Source organism: Rutilus rutilus (genome assembly GCF_951802725.1).
Source record: "Rutilus rutilus genome assembly, chromosome: 18".
NCBI lineage: Eukaryota > Metazoa > Chordata > Actinopteri > Cypriniformes > Leuciscidae > Rutilus > Rutilus rutilus.
The window spans coordinates 35336316-35352930 of record NC_140231.1 but is presented as its reverse complement, the minus strand read 5'-3'; the positions used below and the strand labels follow the sequence as shown (position 1 = coordinate 35352930).

At 36.6% G+C, this 16615-nt stretch overlaps 1 protein-coding gene and 2 long non-coding RNA genes across 3 annotated transcripts; 1 reads left to right on the top strand and 2 right to left on the bottom strand.

The window, feature by feature from the left end:
• Positions 1-44: 44 nt before the first annotated feature.
• On the top strand, positions 45-4917 carry LOC311276558. The gene is made up of 3 exons (XR_014625082.1): positions 45-89; positions 4669-4782; positions 4867-4917. It is a non-coding gene; the product is annotated as an uncharacterized lncRNA (long non-coding RNA).
• A 4574-nt stretch (positions 4918-9491) lies between these two features.
• LOC311277375 lies at positions 9492-10744 on the bottom strand. Its single transcript, XR_014625246.1, has 3 exons — positions 10662-10744; positions 10108-10161; positions 9492-9974 (listed from the first exon to the last, which is right to left on the bottom strand). It is a non-coding gene; the product is annotated as an uncharacterized lncRNA (long non-coding RNA).
• Positions 10745-11474: 730 nt separating this feature from the next.
• On the bottom strand, positions 11475-16212 carry LOC311277419 (uncharacterized protein; the record flags this gene model as incomplete). The annotated part of the gene is made up of 4 exons (XM_084387736.1): positions 11475-13844; positions 15512-15560; positions 15767-15928; positions 16095-16212. 4 exons carry the CDS (start codon positions 16210-16212, stop codon positions 13751-13753), a joined length of 423 nt encoding a protein of 140 aa, XP_084243862.1. The 3' UTR covers positions 11475-13750.
• Positions 16213-16615: the final 403 nt, after the last annotated feature.

Sequence of the window (16615 nt, the reverse complement as noted above, 5' to 3'; positions counted from 1 at the left end):
AACACATGAAGAGAGAGAGATGAAGACACAAACCACTGAAAACATGAAGATTGTCAGATGGAGCAGCTTGAATGATATTAGACCGTTCTGTGAGTAAAACAATCACTCATAATTCAATCAGTAAATGTTTGAGGGAATCATCTGTGTTTCTGAACTATATATGCCATTGAATGTGTCCATATTTGTGTTAATTCTGTAAATGGAAGTTGCTCTGATTAATATTGTGATTAATGATTTCATTTGTGTTCTCCTGATATATGACAATTCCTTGAGTTTCATTAAACTGACTTGTAATAATAATGGTTGATATGACAAACCAGTGACGAGGACACATAATGGGCAGATGCCAGAACATATAATACTAATGGTCTGAAAATAAAAACGAACATGCAAAATAATATAGTATACATACTTTGTAAAATGTAGCATTAATACAAATACATAGTGCCTCTAACATACTGTTTCACGTTGATAATACTGTGGATTTCGGATAACTGCAAAGAAACCAATAGCACCTTAATTTACTAAACTATATACTCGACTCACTGAGGGCCTTTTGTACAGTACACAACATCCAGACTGCTGAGAGTGATGTGTAGATGAATATGTGAATATGTGCTGCACTTCCTCTCAATAACTGAATAAACACACAACAAAAATGAGAAAACTGCAAGTTTTTTTTAATAAAGCATAAGAAAAGCATCTGAACACATCACTATTATTTTATAGCAGCTTTACAGTATTAAAGATGAAAACAGTGTCAGTGTCTCGTTTCATCAGAAGTTAAACTTCATTTGCCTGTCATCAACAGATTATCAGCTTTATCATCATCATTTCTGTCAGGATCACTACCGTCAAATATGATTGACAATTAGCATACAGTTTGGATTGGCGGAATGGTTCCGTTCTGGGCGAGAACTCCCTGCGCATCCATGCAGCCTAGCATGGATAAGAGCAGGAGAGCAGCAATAATCCCCCAAAACAAAACCATATGCCAATATCCCCCAAAACCAACTGACAGCGCAATCTGGATGCTTTGTAGTTACCTGAGTGAGCCAAGGCAACAAGCATGTTGCCAATACCTGAAAAGCTTGAGCAACAGCATGTTACCAACAATACCAGAGCCTTAAGCAAGTATGTTGCCCTTACCTAGATGGCCTAAATGAGTATGATGCCAATACCCACATAAGCCATAGCAACAAGCATGTTGTTAATACCTGAAATGTTCAGCAGTAAACATGCATATTGCAATAAATGACATACCACCTGAAATGAAGAAGTTAAAGTTAGATATCAAAATGAATCAGCTGCTTGCTTGTTGTATATCCGCGGTCCAGTTCCAGTTTCTTGAGTGACGCCTGTGAGCTAGAGATGAGATGGAGATTTAATTTTCAATGATCTTTTTCATTGGAAATAAGTACTGAAGTACACAATACTGGAGTAATCCTGGTGGAAACTTCTGGTTCACCCAGAATTAGCAATACTGAATTAGAATTAGCTGGATGGTTTAATGTAACAAGCGTGATGCTGATGCTTGGATACATTTACTCACAAAGTTATAGACAAGTAATTTGTTGACGTGTACTGCGTACACTGCCACCTGTCAATGACGTCATAACCTTGTTATACTTGGTTGTAGTTTACTTCTGTAGAAGAGAGAAAAATTATAAAAAATTATATATACACACATTTTGTTATTATAATTTTTACACCCACCATAACTGAGGCTGATAGAATGGTTACATCCTGATTTTAGCGTCATATGTTGAGCACTATATATCCAATCTAATTGGGGAAGCATCACACCAAGCTGGAGCAAGCCAAGGACACATGGCAACAAGCGTGTTGCTGTAGCCAATTTAACAATTGTATGGGATCTATTGGGGGAAGCTTACACCCCTAGCGGCAGCAAAATCTAATACAAGCATGTTGTATAAATCGCGGAAATATTGCTAAAACTAGTGTAGTTTGGCAGGGGAAGCATACACCCTACAGCAATAGCTCCGACTAGCGGCAACGACTAATACAACAATCATAGTGTGTAAATCACAGAACTATTGCTAAAACTAGTGTAGTTTGGCAGGGGAAGCATGCACCCTACAGCAATAGATTAGATTAGATTAGATTCAACTTTATTGTCATTACACAAGTACAGGTACAAGGCAACGAAATGCAGTTTAGGTCTAACCAGAAGTGCAATAGCAGCAAGTGCAGGATATACAGTGGTTCCATAAGTGCAGAACATGGATATGTACTGAATAAATATAGAGTTGAATACTATTATAAACAAAAATTTACAGATAGATTGTCCTATGAATATAATATACAGATAACTATTACTGTGAACAGAGTTTACAGCTAGATATGTACTGAATATAATAATATACAGATGGCTATTACTATAAACAGAATTTTACAGATAGATATGTACTATGAATATATATACAGATGGCTGTTACTATAAACAGAATGTGAGCATAATATACAGATGGCTATTACTATAAACAGAATTTAACAAATAGATATATGTATAAGTTAGGCTAATGAGCAGTATAACAATGGATTTAAAGTAGTGCAAATAAAGTTTGGACAGAAGCTATCCGAGTGAAAGTGCAGTGGAAAGTAATTGCATATTACAGTTAAGGTACGATATTGCAATGTATATATAACAGTCTGTACTGTAATAAACAGTCGGCAGTGCAAATTGAGCATATTCCAGTCAAGGTAGTAGTGCAAGATCCATATGTAAACAGTTGTTACTGTAATAACAGTCAGCAGTGCAAATGAACATTATAGTATTGCAAATAACAAAATGGAGGCAGGTGTGAGGAGGGAGAGGAGAGTCAATCAGTATATGAGGGGAGTGGGATAGCTCCGACTAGTGGCAAGAAAACTAATACAACTAGCATGTTTGTATAACCATAGGACTAGTATTAAAACTAGTGTAGTCCGGTCGGAGAAGCATAACCCTCTAGCTCTGAGTCAGATGCAGTATGCACTGCGCAGCTAAGCAATGACATACAGTGTGCTTCATCATTAATGAACATGATGACTGCTCCCGTCCTACGGATTCCTTCGGCTGTGGAGGTGACGATGACGACTCCCATGATTCCACACTCCTTCACAGGACCATCAAGCTACAGTGTTGTTAAGTGTTGAATACCAGACCTCTGCGGTGAATGTACTGTGAATTAAGCACAAGTATGTTACTGATATCTAGATAGATTTAGCCACAAGCATGTGGTAACTTTAACACATTATGTTGCAATAATCAGATAGAATAAAGTAGGCATTTTTCCAATGCAACCAGCACAAACAACGCTTGATTACTATAGCATGTTGCTGAGGACAGCATGCACAAGCCGAAGTAACAAACACATATTCGATAACATTGATCTAGCAACCACTATACAGTACTGATAGCAATGCTGCTGCTGAAATGACAGCATATTACTGATGCCTGAAAAATTTAGCATAGCATGTGACAGACACCAGGTATAAGACTAAAACACAGCCATGTTCCAAAAACGACTGAGCTAAATAACCTTAAAAATAAAATAACTGTTTCAATAGCAACTAACATCTTTTAAAGCAAGCATTTTTAATAGCCACTATATAGCCTTAAAACAAGCAGTGTTTCAATAAGTTTTTTTTTTTTTTTTACATATACACAGCTTAAATATACCATCATGTTGAATTTCAGCCTATAAAGATGCAAGCCCTTGAAAGAAACAATGCATTAAAATCATAGACTGTAAAAAATATATTAAAATGAAAGCACTACAAAATACAATACACTGTAGCTTTAAGAACGACGTGTTTCCAAGAATTAGATAGACCAAGCGTGTCCAAAGTGACTCAACTGAATTGTGACTGTTTACTATGTCTTTTAAAGCTGTGCCACAGCAGAATATTTCCGTTTGCACCGTGAATTGTTAATTCATATCAAACAGCTGCTTGAATCTGCGCTGCATAGCGCTAAAAGCACAGCGTGTGCAACGCGATCAGTTGCCAATGACAACACATAGTAACGCACATGGCCAATATGATTGCATAAGCCTAGCAAGAGCAATTTTAATGAAAACGACTAAGTTAGAATAGCCCAAGCCACACGTATAGCATTAGCAACAAGCATGTTGCCAAAACCCTGATAGATTTTAACAATGAGCATTAAAAAGGAACTTAGCTTAGCTTTGTGAAAACTTCCAGAGATGAATGGAGAATGAATCACGTCGAGTCCTGTGACAATAATGCAGCGATGCGAGCAGCAATGCAGACTGAGGTAGGTTTACCTTGTAGGTTTATCAAGTTAAGATGAATCTGAGGTGAAATCCTTGTGGGGAATGAATTCCTCTTGCTAAATTCCCGATTGCACGATTGTGAGATGATGTTGTTTGCCTGACGAATTTCGCCATTTAATTTGCTCCTGAGAAACGCGATAGCTGCTGATAATACTGAAGGAGCTTATATATGTATACGGTGATAGGTGTCGTATTCCTATAGGTAGATGTGGATCAGCTGAGGGTCAGCTGATGCGAGCTTGACTAACGTGACCTGCCAGAACTAACGCTATGCTTGATTATTATTATCTTGTGCAGTTTTAGTGCTGTATGTGTTTGTTCTGTCCCTCTTTAAACTGAAGATAATATTATGTTTCTTCATGGACAGTTTCTGTGGATCCACACACTCCTGTAAAGAGTGGATCTGAATCATCAGAGAAGATCAAACATGAGCTGAGATCATGATATCTGAATCAATGATGTGAGGACGCCTGAAACTAATGTAAGATCATGTTTGGGCTTCATGTCTGTGATCATACACTGCAGCTCTGATGATCAGATGATCAATATTTGATTCATATTTCAGTAGATATTGATGAAGATGATGATGATGATGAAGCATAATGATGATGCTGATGATGAAGATGATGAACACGGCATGTGTCTCTTTATAAAGTGTCTTCTGGACTCTGGAGATCCGGACAGCATCTTCATTCATAACAGAACATGATGAACTAATGTTTCCAGACCTTAAATCTTCATCAGAGAACAAACCAGCGGGAGAAATCAACTGTGTCCGTTTATTAGGCTTTGGAATAAGTGTAAATAGTGTAAGTGTGTGAATGCTGTTATATTTTATATAGTTGTGTAGTTTTTTGTTCTGAATCTAAAATTCTCTGTATGTCAGTTATCAGTGAAATACTGCATGTTCATCTGGTGTGACAGTATTGTGTTTTCCATGTTAAATATGATCCTCCTCATGTGAGGTTCTCTGACACACACACACACACACACACACACACACACACACACACACGTTTGCATCATTTACTCCTGCTGTTTTCTGTCTTTATCTGCATTGTGTGTCATTTTGTTTCCCCGTTTAAGAATATTCTTCAAATCAAGTTTTTCATTTCTTTGACACATATACTGTAACGGTAAACTAAAGACTGAATTAATCATGGCAATAAAAGTCCAGATACAAACACACTATTATAAATAAAAAGCATAAAATGATCAGTTGTGTGTTTGTACTGAACACTTTCTGAACTCATTTTCTCCACGGCTCATTCAGTGCCGGTTACACTCATGACCTTTATTCTCCTGACACACACAAGATCATCTTTTACAGTAAAATAACAGATCTGAGTATAACTTACAGTCTAATCTCACACAGCAGATTATTTAAAGTGTGTGTTCACCCATTAATGAAGTTTCTGTCAGTAATTACTCTCCATCATGTCCTTCCAAACCTGTAAGATATTCATTCATCTTCAGATCAGAAGTGAAGATATTGTTGATGAAATCTGAGAGGTTTCTGATCAGACTATTGTTCATGCGCTGCAGAAAATACAGAGAGACTAATCAGAGGCCATGCAAGCATTAAAATAATAATAATGTGTAATGTAATGCATTCAGGACTGCAGAGATTTCTAAGACATTTATGGGTCAGAAAACAAAGTCTCTGAAGCATGTGTGAGAAAACCTGTTTATCCAGAAGAGATGAAGCGCTCGACCATCCAGCAAAACTCACTGAGACTCACTGTGGATATTTATTTCTGCATGATGTTCAATATACTTAGAATATAATGGGGTTATTTATGACTAAGACCGTTTTAAAATTGATATTGTTCAACATTTTAAGGCATCAAATCCCAGCAAGTTTTTTTTTTTTTTTTTTTTACATTTTACATTTTTAACACTATTTCTCTCTGAAATATAAAATGTTCAACCACCTTCTTACAGACCCAGAGTCCCAGCAGACACCAGATTAAAACCCCTGGTTTAAGACACAGACAGTGATTATTTGGCCTTGAGGAAAAGACTGTCATGAACTGTGAAACTCTTGGACAAGATCAGACAAGATCTCCTCAAACACATTCACACTTCTGCTTTATAGGCCTCTAACTGTATGGATCACAAAATGAAAATATATAACAGTAAATTAAGAGATACATAGATGAAAATATACTTGCAAGGATCAAAGCACAATACAAGATATGAAATCCTAGTTATGGAAATCAAAAACCCATTTGCTAGCTTTTGTGCAGCTTGTCATGTGATCCTGCATCATTCAGTGAACGATGATGATGAAGGACTGATATGAAACTGATAAAAGCAGAACTTTCACAAACACACACGGCTCCATCTTTCTGAAGTGACAATAACACATTACTGTGGTAAATGAATGCCTTCACCAGGGTCAGAGGTCAGAGGTCAGAGGTTGAGGTTTCATCTGTTGGCCTGCACTGAATAATCCCTTAGATTCATCACTCATATTCGCACAGGTTTGTCTACTGTAATATCTTTAGTGAAGCTCAAATACTATTGCTTTAACTGAGTCATACTCCATATTACAGGCATTCATATTTACCGTGACTTTATTACATACAGATTTTATACAGACTGGAAACTCCAGACTAGAGTTGTTTTGAAAAGCCATTGATTTTTTGAGTCATTAATTTATCAAAGTATCTCATATTTCATAGCAATATTGTTAATGGTTTATTGACCTGTATCTTCACCCCAACAGCTGAAAACATGAACAACTCCTGATGTTGCACAGCCGCTCTCATTCACTAATAATTGTGAAGATTATTCATATTTAAAAATTCACAACATGTGAGTAAACACACATGCATTTGTTCTCAACCGTGTAATAATGTTGGTGGATTTGCTGTAGGCCTCTTCTAATCCAGAAGTTCTTCTAGTCGAGCGGCCGCTCACGAGGATAGTCTGAAATATGAAGAGAAACATGAAGGACATTTATTCTTTATCTGGCTTCTGGTATAGATGACGTGTGGAGCATTTCAGCTCTAGATCGCCTCTTATTTAGCAAACGAAAGAAACTAATGCTCTGCTAGTAAACTGGAGATGCTTTATTCGTATTCGGTACATCCGTGCCGCGAGAGGTTTCCAAAAGTGTTGAGGACATCAGTCTTTTTAAGCAGATCTGAATGCTAAATTTTTTTTTAATTATTATAATTTGGAGTTGATAACTTAAATGTATGTTCTTGACATGATAATGATCTGAACTATGAAATCATATGGAATAAAATGACTTCACAGTTCGTGTCACATTATTGACTCTATAAGCAAATGGGGCTCGACATTCTGTTGCTGTATCCATTATATCTAAAAACAGGAGAAATAAATCAATATTCACTGTAGATCAGTTAGTCATGATTCACACAACTACAAACACACTAAAGATGAACATCTGAGTAAATACAAATACAACAAATAAAATAAACAACAAAATACTAAATACAAACACAGCACAGACAAAACACTGTAAATTTACTGTACTATAAGATTTACATTTATTAATTTAGCAGATGTTTTTATCCACTTACAACAAGGAATATCACAAGTAATTTGCCACAAAGCCACAATATTTATAGTATATAATATCAGGTTTATTAGAACGCTATTAGGAGACGAGCAAGAGCAGAGGAGAAATATGGAGATTTATTTGTTGTTGTTGTAAGTGCCTTTTTGGTTTAATGTGGTGTTGGTTAGTAAACAGTCTTCAGCATTACCTGGAATACAAAAGTTGTGATGATGATGCCTGAGCAGAGATGCTGTCAAACTCACTGTGATCTGATGTAGATGATCATGTGATCTTCTGTAGATGATCATGTGATCTTCTTTAGATGATCATGTGATCTTCTGTTGTTCTGCTGTAATACTGATGATCTCCAGCAGAGAGAGACACTGATCCTGATAAACTGAACTGTGTGGCTTTACATTTGTGATACAGATTGAGGCTGCGTTCCAAACCGCATACTCAATGAGTAGGTACTTAATTTCAATAAGTACTTACTCAACGAGCGCTAAAAGAGTAGGTACTTTATAGCAAGATCTCGTTGAGTATGAATGCGAACCGGACATCTGCCATGTTGACGTTATCATGTGACCTACGACGCGTTATCACAAGCGCAACAACTTAAAAGATTTGAACGACACGTTTAATTCATCTATCTGTAAATATCTTGATATTGATTAAACTTGCTCATTTTGTGGTCTTTTTGAAGAAACTGCTGCCCATTTATTTTGTGAATACATTTAGGGTTGATTTAAGTTCTTATATTTAACCCTACTAATGTGACCCACCGTTTTATCCTTAACGATATTATTTATTTTTATTACGAAATCCCAAAATTGTCATCTCTTGAATATGTTGTTAATTTGTTATCCAAACGTTTTCATCCACAAGCGAAAGTGGCTAACTGCTTTATGTTTTCCTCTTTTTCTTGTTGAATTTAACTGTCGTTTCATCCCTAGGCCTATAAATAACAAAAAAAATATATATTTTTAAATGTATTATAATGAATTATTTAAGAAAATATATATAAAGATATTCAACCTTGTAGGTTCTTTTTTTTCCTGTGTAAAAAATATATTATGTATGCAAACCCATAATATATATATATATATATATATATATATATATATATATATATTATGGGTTTGCATACATAATGAGATTTTTTACAGATCTCATAACATCAGTAACTCGACAGCCCTACCTAGAACGGGTTTCCTCAGCGTTTGTAATGTCTGCACAAAGGGCAGCTGTGTGAAGATTCGCCTTTGGAGGAAAACTGTTGATTTTATACTCGAAAAATGTACGTATCATTAATATTAAAAAATAATATTACCTCAGAATGAATTGCATTGCTATCCCACCCCAAAACATACAATAACAACAACGATAAATGCTGACCAATACTTAATTATATTACTTTTTACTGAAAATGATATAATTCAATAAAACAAACAAAATGTAATGTATGTCATATGACATAGCTATGCATGAATACACTCTAGATGTGTATATAATGAACATATCTACATTTTCTTTCAAACAATTAAATAAAACATTAATTAAATAATTATATTTTATTTACTGACAACAATGAGAAATATTAATAAATTAGTAAAAGAATGAATGAAAGTCACCATCACACAATAAACAAATGCATAAGTCAACACATGAAACAAAGCTTTATTCAAACTACATCATGTATGTAGACTGCGCTGAACGCCACATCCTTCTGCCGTCTCAACACAGCGGTTCCCATTCTGCGGCTTTATTCTGATGAATCAGCTGACCGCCAGAGGTGAGCCGTTCCCTTGTAGCGGAGGTTGTTGCGTGATGTGTTGTGCTTCACAATCTGAGGCAATAAGAGCAGGTTGAGTGATCAAGGGTCTTGTAAGGGCAGGTGGAGTGATGGAGGGTCTCATCCATGGCACCATCTCCAGGATTCAGCTCTGGGCTCCTCATCCTCAGTGCTCACACCAGCCTGCTGACATTTCAGATCCTACAAAATGCACAAACATAAAACAAAAGCAGTCATTTTAACCGCACAATGTCATTTGATTTCAGTATTATCTAGAAGACAAAAACGCTTTTTTTCCACAAATGCCGCCATCATCTTCCCTTGCAGGTCCTGCTCCACCACAAAAGATCTGCAGCAAATGCACAGAAATCAATAATCAGAAAAGTGCTGTAATAGCTCTGTGTGAAATTACAATAATTAAAATAAACTACAGCTTAAGATTTAAATAGTTGTTATTCATTTCTTGATAGTTGTATACTCACTCAAAGCCTTCATGAGCCACTCCACCGGATAAACACACATCTGTTCATCTGTCCCTGTAACATCCAGACAAGATTCACATTAGCCTACCTCTGTGATTTATGAACTCAACACTACATTTACATGTTGAGGTTGTTTTAACTTTTTATCCAACATAAATGTTCCTCAATTTATCAACTACTAATGGACAAATAAAATAACTTATGTTTAACGTTAGTTACTTTATAGATTTGTTCTACATAATAGCACATTACTCAGATGTCTATTTCATGTTGTGATATTTCAAGATTTTCCTGTCAGATGTAAATAGACATTTAAAATAAGCATCTTTAAGATGTAGCCTATATGGTTTATGTAAATCCACGTTAGAAACGTAACTTACGTGTCTTTACTGGAGCTCCCTTTAGCTAACGTTATACATAATAAAACGTGTTTTTACAGCAAAATCACAACTATACTACACTGTGTAACGTCTTTACACCTTCAACAATTCAACAGTTTACTCTACAGTAGTTCAACACATGCAATTTTAACACAAGGAACCGTGTTTACTCACATTTGAAAGCACCCGCGTCTCTGATCTCTGCGATGTTTGCGATGACGTATCCTCTCGCATGGCCTCCTGGGATAGAAGAGTATCCATCGGTCGAGCACTCAAAAATCTGGCCGAAAGCAGTAAGCCATCCGGGAACTTCTCGCCTACTCTTTTATGAATACTGACGTTTGGAACGTACTGCTTCCTTCACGTACTGTTTTCGCCTACTATATAGTAGGAAAGTAGGCATATTCGAACGCACTTAAGTCCGAATCTCGCGATAATTAGTATGTCACCCAGGTAATTCTCGCCTACTCTTTTGGATTCGTACATACTTTTTCGCTCGCCTACTCTTTTTCCCATACTAAATAGTAGGGAAGTATGCGGTTTGGAACGCAGCATTAGTCTTAAGAAACATCTAGACTGTGATGGCAGATTTTTGCCATCAGTTTGTCCACGAAAGCTTCACAGTTAAACAAATGAAGTGTAAAACTGTTTGACTGATTTTAAATGATTCCTTAAGAAAATTTTATTAAGTTTCAAAACAGACTATGATTGTCTTCTAAAAGAACGGTGTCGTATCCAGCTTTTCATACTTCTAATGTCTTAATATTCTTCTGTGGTGTAATCCGTGAATATAAAGCTCACTGTACAACATGTTTCCAGCAGATTCGTGTTCAGAAAGCTCACGTCTGATCTTTAACTCTCACCATGACAATCATAACAGATCTCAGCGTTCAGTCCAGACACATTTCTCTCTTTTGCCCGATTTATATCATTTGAAAGATGAAGAATAATGTGAAAATAAACACACAAATAAGCAATTTTAGTGAATATGTGTAAAGAATGTCCTGTAGGCGAGTTGAACTGAACCCAAAGACAGTTTTATTGAATCCAAAAGTGAACAGATACAAAAGTAAAGTAAGTTGGTTTATGAACTCACCAAAAGCAGAACAGGGAACAAAGCTAGACAAATAGAGCTAACATGGAGGCTACTGATACACAAAGACTAATGATTAACAATAAGGATCGAGATAATGAACCAATGACGAAACAGAACTGATGAACACATGACAAGAGCAATCAGAAAGAGACAAGAGAAGCACATGACTAACAGGAAACATGACTATACATGAACAAGACCTAAACGGACGTGACAATATCTTAAGAACCACGTTTATTCTTACATGGAGTTGTAGAGATATATTACAGTCAAATTTATTTGCTGTATACATTTTATTTTCTGTGTTGGCAAAATGAGTCGCAATGAGCAAATTTTCAAAAAAGTAGTTATTGTTATTTTCACATTCTCTATTAAAGAGATTAATTTCTCTAAAGTCGATAGAATCAGCAAAGTAAATTTTGAGAAAAATCAAGTTAAAGTTTTCTGAAGGTTCCAAATCAGCAACTATACCTTAAGATCCCTGGTAACACCAAATTTGACACACACTAAGTCAAGACCAAATATCTATAGGAAAGCCTTTTTTTTATGACACCATTTGATCAGCATTAATGAATCAGACAGCCTATATTAGGTACCGCACGAATGTTACACATCAGATGTTTTTCCTCAACAGTTAAACGTTCACTTAAGACAACAGATAATGTATGCGTGAATAATCGCCAAGTCAGATATTTTGAAATACTGTAATTGTGTGTGTGTGTGTGTGTGTGTATATATATATCGGGATCGCACATGTCTGCGAGTCTTTGTGCGCTTCATATCTGTCAGTCAGTGCGAGTAATATGGTTCTGTTTACATCAGCATGAGTTTGAAAATCACATTTCATTGGTTCAGACTCAAGCCGTCGAGAATTCACTATGAATATTCACAAAGTTGGAATATTGCGCTTTAAAACGATACTAAACTTGTGCTGAGAGGAAGCGCCAGTCGAGAATAGAGCAGAGAAACACTGCATTTCATGGACAAGGGAAAGATACTCCCTCAGAAAACACACAAATAAAGACACTTTTAGATGTTTAATGGATATTTGGAGTATTGAGATCGCTAGAAAACCTCAAAATCGACCAAATTTTTCACTTGTTTTGCCTGTAATTATCCTGTGCGCATTCAGACTCATTATGCCATCACGCGTCACACATATAACTTCATATTCATCATAATGGAATCTAGAAATATTTGCTTTGCAATAATAAAAAGGTGCTGTTTTACTTGTTTAAAAAAGTAAAACCCCTCTCTATTTCAGCTCTTAGTGTAGTAATCTAGTTTTAGTAAACCCAGATTTGCACACGTGTGCTTGTGATGTTCCTCATGAAAGTCACTGAGGATAAAATCATATTTTACCCAGAGATGCTTCAGAAGTAAACATCAGAAATAATGACCTTTTATATAATCTTAATAAAGAAAATATATGAAAAGGTACATGATGTCACCGTACAGTGTGAAAATGTGTGTGTGTGACACATTTACCGTACTGTGGCTTTTTACTCCGACTCACTAGATTCTGGTCATTAATGAATTGCATTAATGATAAAACGAGTGTCAGACGTGCAGGTGAAGAGTTCAGAGCTCAGTGAGACTCGTGACCTTTGACCTTGCCATTGCCAGCGCCATGCTGTTGTATCATACAACACATACAATACATACAGTAATAACAGTAATACATTCATTCATGTAAAGCTGTATCATGTAGGAAACCATTCAAACACAATAATGTGTAGTTTTTGGTAAACCTAAACACTTTGCTGACAGATTGCTTGTGATGTTCCTCATGAAAGGATCTGTGGATGAAAAGTCTTCAACCCAGAGATGCTTCAGAGTAAACATCAGAAATGGCCCGGTATACACTCTCGAAAAGAAGAGGTACATGAGGCACATTTCACTGTGTGTTTACAGTACACTGTGGCTTACACACTGATTCTGCTCATTAATGAATCATTATTCACAGAACGAGTGTCAGACGTGCAGGTGAAGTGTTCAGAGACTCCTAAGACTCGTGACCTCTGACCTTGCCGTTGCCAGCGCCGTGCTGTAGTATTACGACACATACAGTAATACTAGTAATACATTAGTCAATAATGTAAAACTGTATCACGTATGAAAATCATTCATACTCAGTCATGGTGTACTGTAACCCTTCCTGACTGTTTTAGCTCTGAGTCTGACATAAAATATGTTTAAGAAGTGACTTAAGATAGTGAAGAAGAAGAACTTGCAGGTTTGATGACAGGAACTGCTGCTTTCTAGAAAATGAAACACACACACACACACACACACACACACACACACTTGTCAATATAACATCAGATTCCTGCATCATTCACTTCAGTTTTAAAGGAACACTTCGACTTTTTGGGACTTTAGCTTAGCCTAGCTTAGCACAAAGACTGAAGGTAAATGGCTACAGCTAGCGTACTAATCACAATAAGTGACAAAATAACGCCAACATTTTCATATTTACATGTTGTGATTTGATGAGACACAGCCATTTTTTAAACCAAAACAGCTGACCTGAAGAATCAATGGCTACTTGCTCTGGATATAGATCCAAACACACCTGTAGACATCATCAAGGACTATCGCGTTTGCTCAGAACATTTCACTGAGGACGACTATTTTGAAAAAAAAAAAGGGATTTGCCACACGGACCATGAAACGTGTGCTGAAGGATACGGCCATGATGACTAGCCTATTGTTACAGTGCCATTAGCTATATGTAATGTAACACTATTACATGAATAGGGTGCTCACTACTATTACAGTTGTTCCCAGGCTCCATGTAGCCTATCCCCTGTAATGTATTGTGTTGTCACAAACTGTCGGCATAGGTTGGCATGTTCCACATTTACACCACCAGTCCATGTTCGTTCTGATTCTCCCCTCGACCTCAGTCTGTTCGGCATCTTGTCTATCAGCTTCCAAAGTTTGTAACTCCTCGTCTGTGTATTCTGGCTCAAAACGATATGGTTCTGGATTTTGGTTTGATTCGCTACTAGCTTGTTAGTCACGTTGGTTTTGTTGACGGAACGGCGCTTCTCGGGTGCTGCGCTAATCACTCCGCCCAAGTAAGTTAGCAGTGCTTCGCCTTCTGAGAAAATAGTTCCCAGTATTTAAACGTTTAAAAAATGGCTGTGTCTCATATATTTGTTATTTGTACACACTGTGACTATACACATCACAACATGTAAATAGGAAAATGTTGGCATTATTTTGTCACCTATTGGGATTAGTATGCTAGCTGTAGCCATTTACATCCAGTCTTTGTGCTAAGCTAGGCTAGCGGTGGGTGCGTCAGACAGACTTACAGCACACACGGAGATGAAAAAGGTGTGTATGGACTTATCTAACTCTGGGGGATACGGTGAATAAGCTAAAGTCCCAAAAAGTCAAAGTGTGCCTTTAACTTTATTTACTGTTTCCAGAGATCAACCTTCAGAGTGATATGATATTCAAGAAAAACTGTGATATGCGATAACTTGTTAAATAAAGCAATATTTGGTTTACAATACAATAATCATAAGTAAATGCAATTCAAATGAAACAGGTAATTATATAACCAACATGCTGCAGATCCTCCAAACAGGATTTACAGTCAGTTGATCAATAATTTAATGTCGTATAAAGTGGCATCGATGATTTTGAAATTTGGTGTTTGACAAAAAAACTGTGCAAATGGATAGTCAAAGTGTTATCACACACACACACACACACACACACAGAGAGAGAAACAGGAGCACAGAAAATTATGAACGCTCTGGTTATTTGATTTTAATAATGTATTAGTAAATGTTTAATGAACATGAACTGAGATCAGTAACTCCTGTAGAATATTGTTCATTGGTAGTTCATGTTCACTAATGTGGTGTAACACGTTTCCTCCAGCCCTAAGCACACACACACACACACTTACCTCATCTCTGACTTTTCCATCTCAGAATAACTCTCTGAATCACAAGAATCTAGAAATTAAAAACACAAACAGTTTTATTCTCAGGGAATGATTGAACTGCATTAATTGGTAATATTTTGAACTCTTTGTAAGTTGCTTTGGATAAAGAAATGTATAAATTATCATATATAGTTTATATTTGGAGTGAATGAAGCATTCAGGACTGATCCAGACTCAGATCTGCTGATGAACGACGTGTTTTATCCTGAAACTCACAGTTCGGTCTGTCGCTCTGAAAGCTGTTCCGGCGAGCTCGTCTCTCGCTCTTCTCCTCTCCTGCTTCAGGTTTCAACACGCCATCTTTCTCTCTTCTCTTCTTCTGTAGACTGATCCACATGCCATGCGATATTTCTCTTAAACTCTCTCTTTGTAGAATGTCTGTTGCAAACAAAACAGAACGATTTAGAGTTAAAGAGAATTTGAAATAGTGTTAATGATTATTGTGCAATACAGGTTTACAGTTTCAGTTTAATACAAACATCAATATCCGGATTTAAATAAATAAATCTCTTTATAGACCATTAAAGATGAAATGTTTACTCACCTTGATGAGCTGAAGAGGAGATATATTCACTGCGTCTCTGAGATCTGCTGTCGTGTTGAACTGGTTGAACTGGTTTCTTACAGCAGAAACACTGAGCAACGCCTTCGCTGACGTTCATAACTCATTTCTTACAGGAAATTAACAAAAATGTTTTAGATGTTTTGCATTGTGTAGTTCAGCAGCATACGAGTGGATCCATGTGAACTGATGTAACCGAAAGCATTTTGTTGTTTTTGAATGACATTCAGACTCTCTCACAACTTTTAAGAAGAAAAACCTGAGCATCTGACACTTCACAGTCTTAAACCATAATTCAACCATCACACACACATAAAATAAAACCATCACACACTTTACATTTTCAAAAAACATCACTTATTTTACGTCCAAAGACGTATATTTGTGAAAACTGCATGGTGTACTGTGGTATGTTTTCTTTCTTTTATTATTGTTTTGTGTCTCCTGATCTCATTGGGCTCCTCCCACTCTTCCACTCTGGCTCCTCCCACTCCTGAACTCTG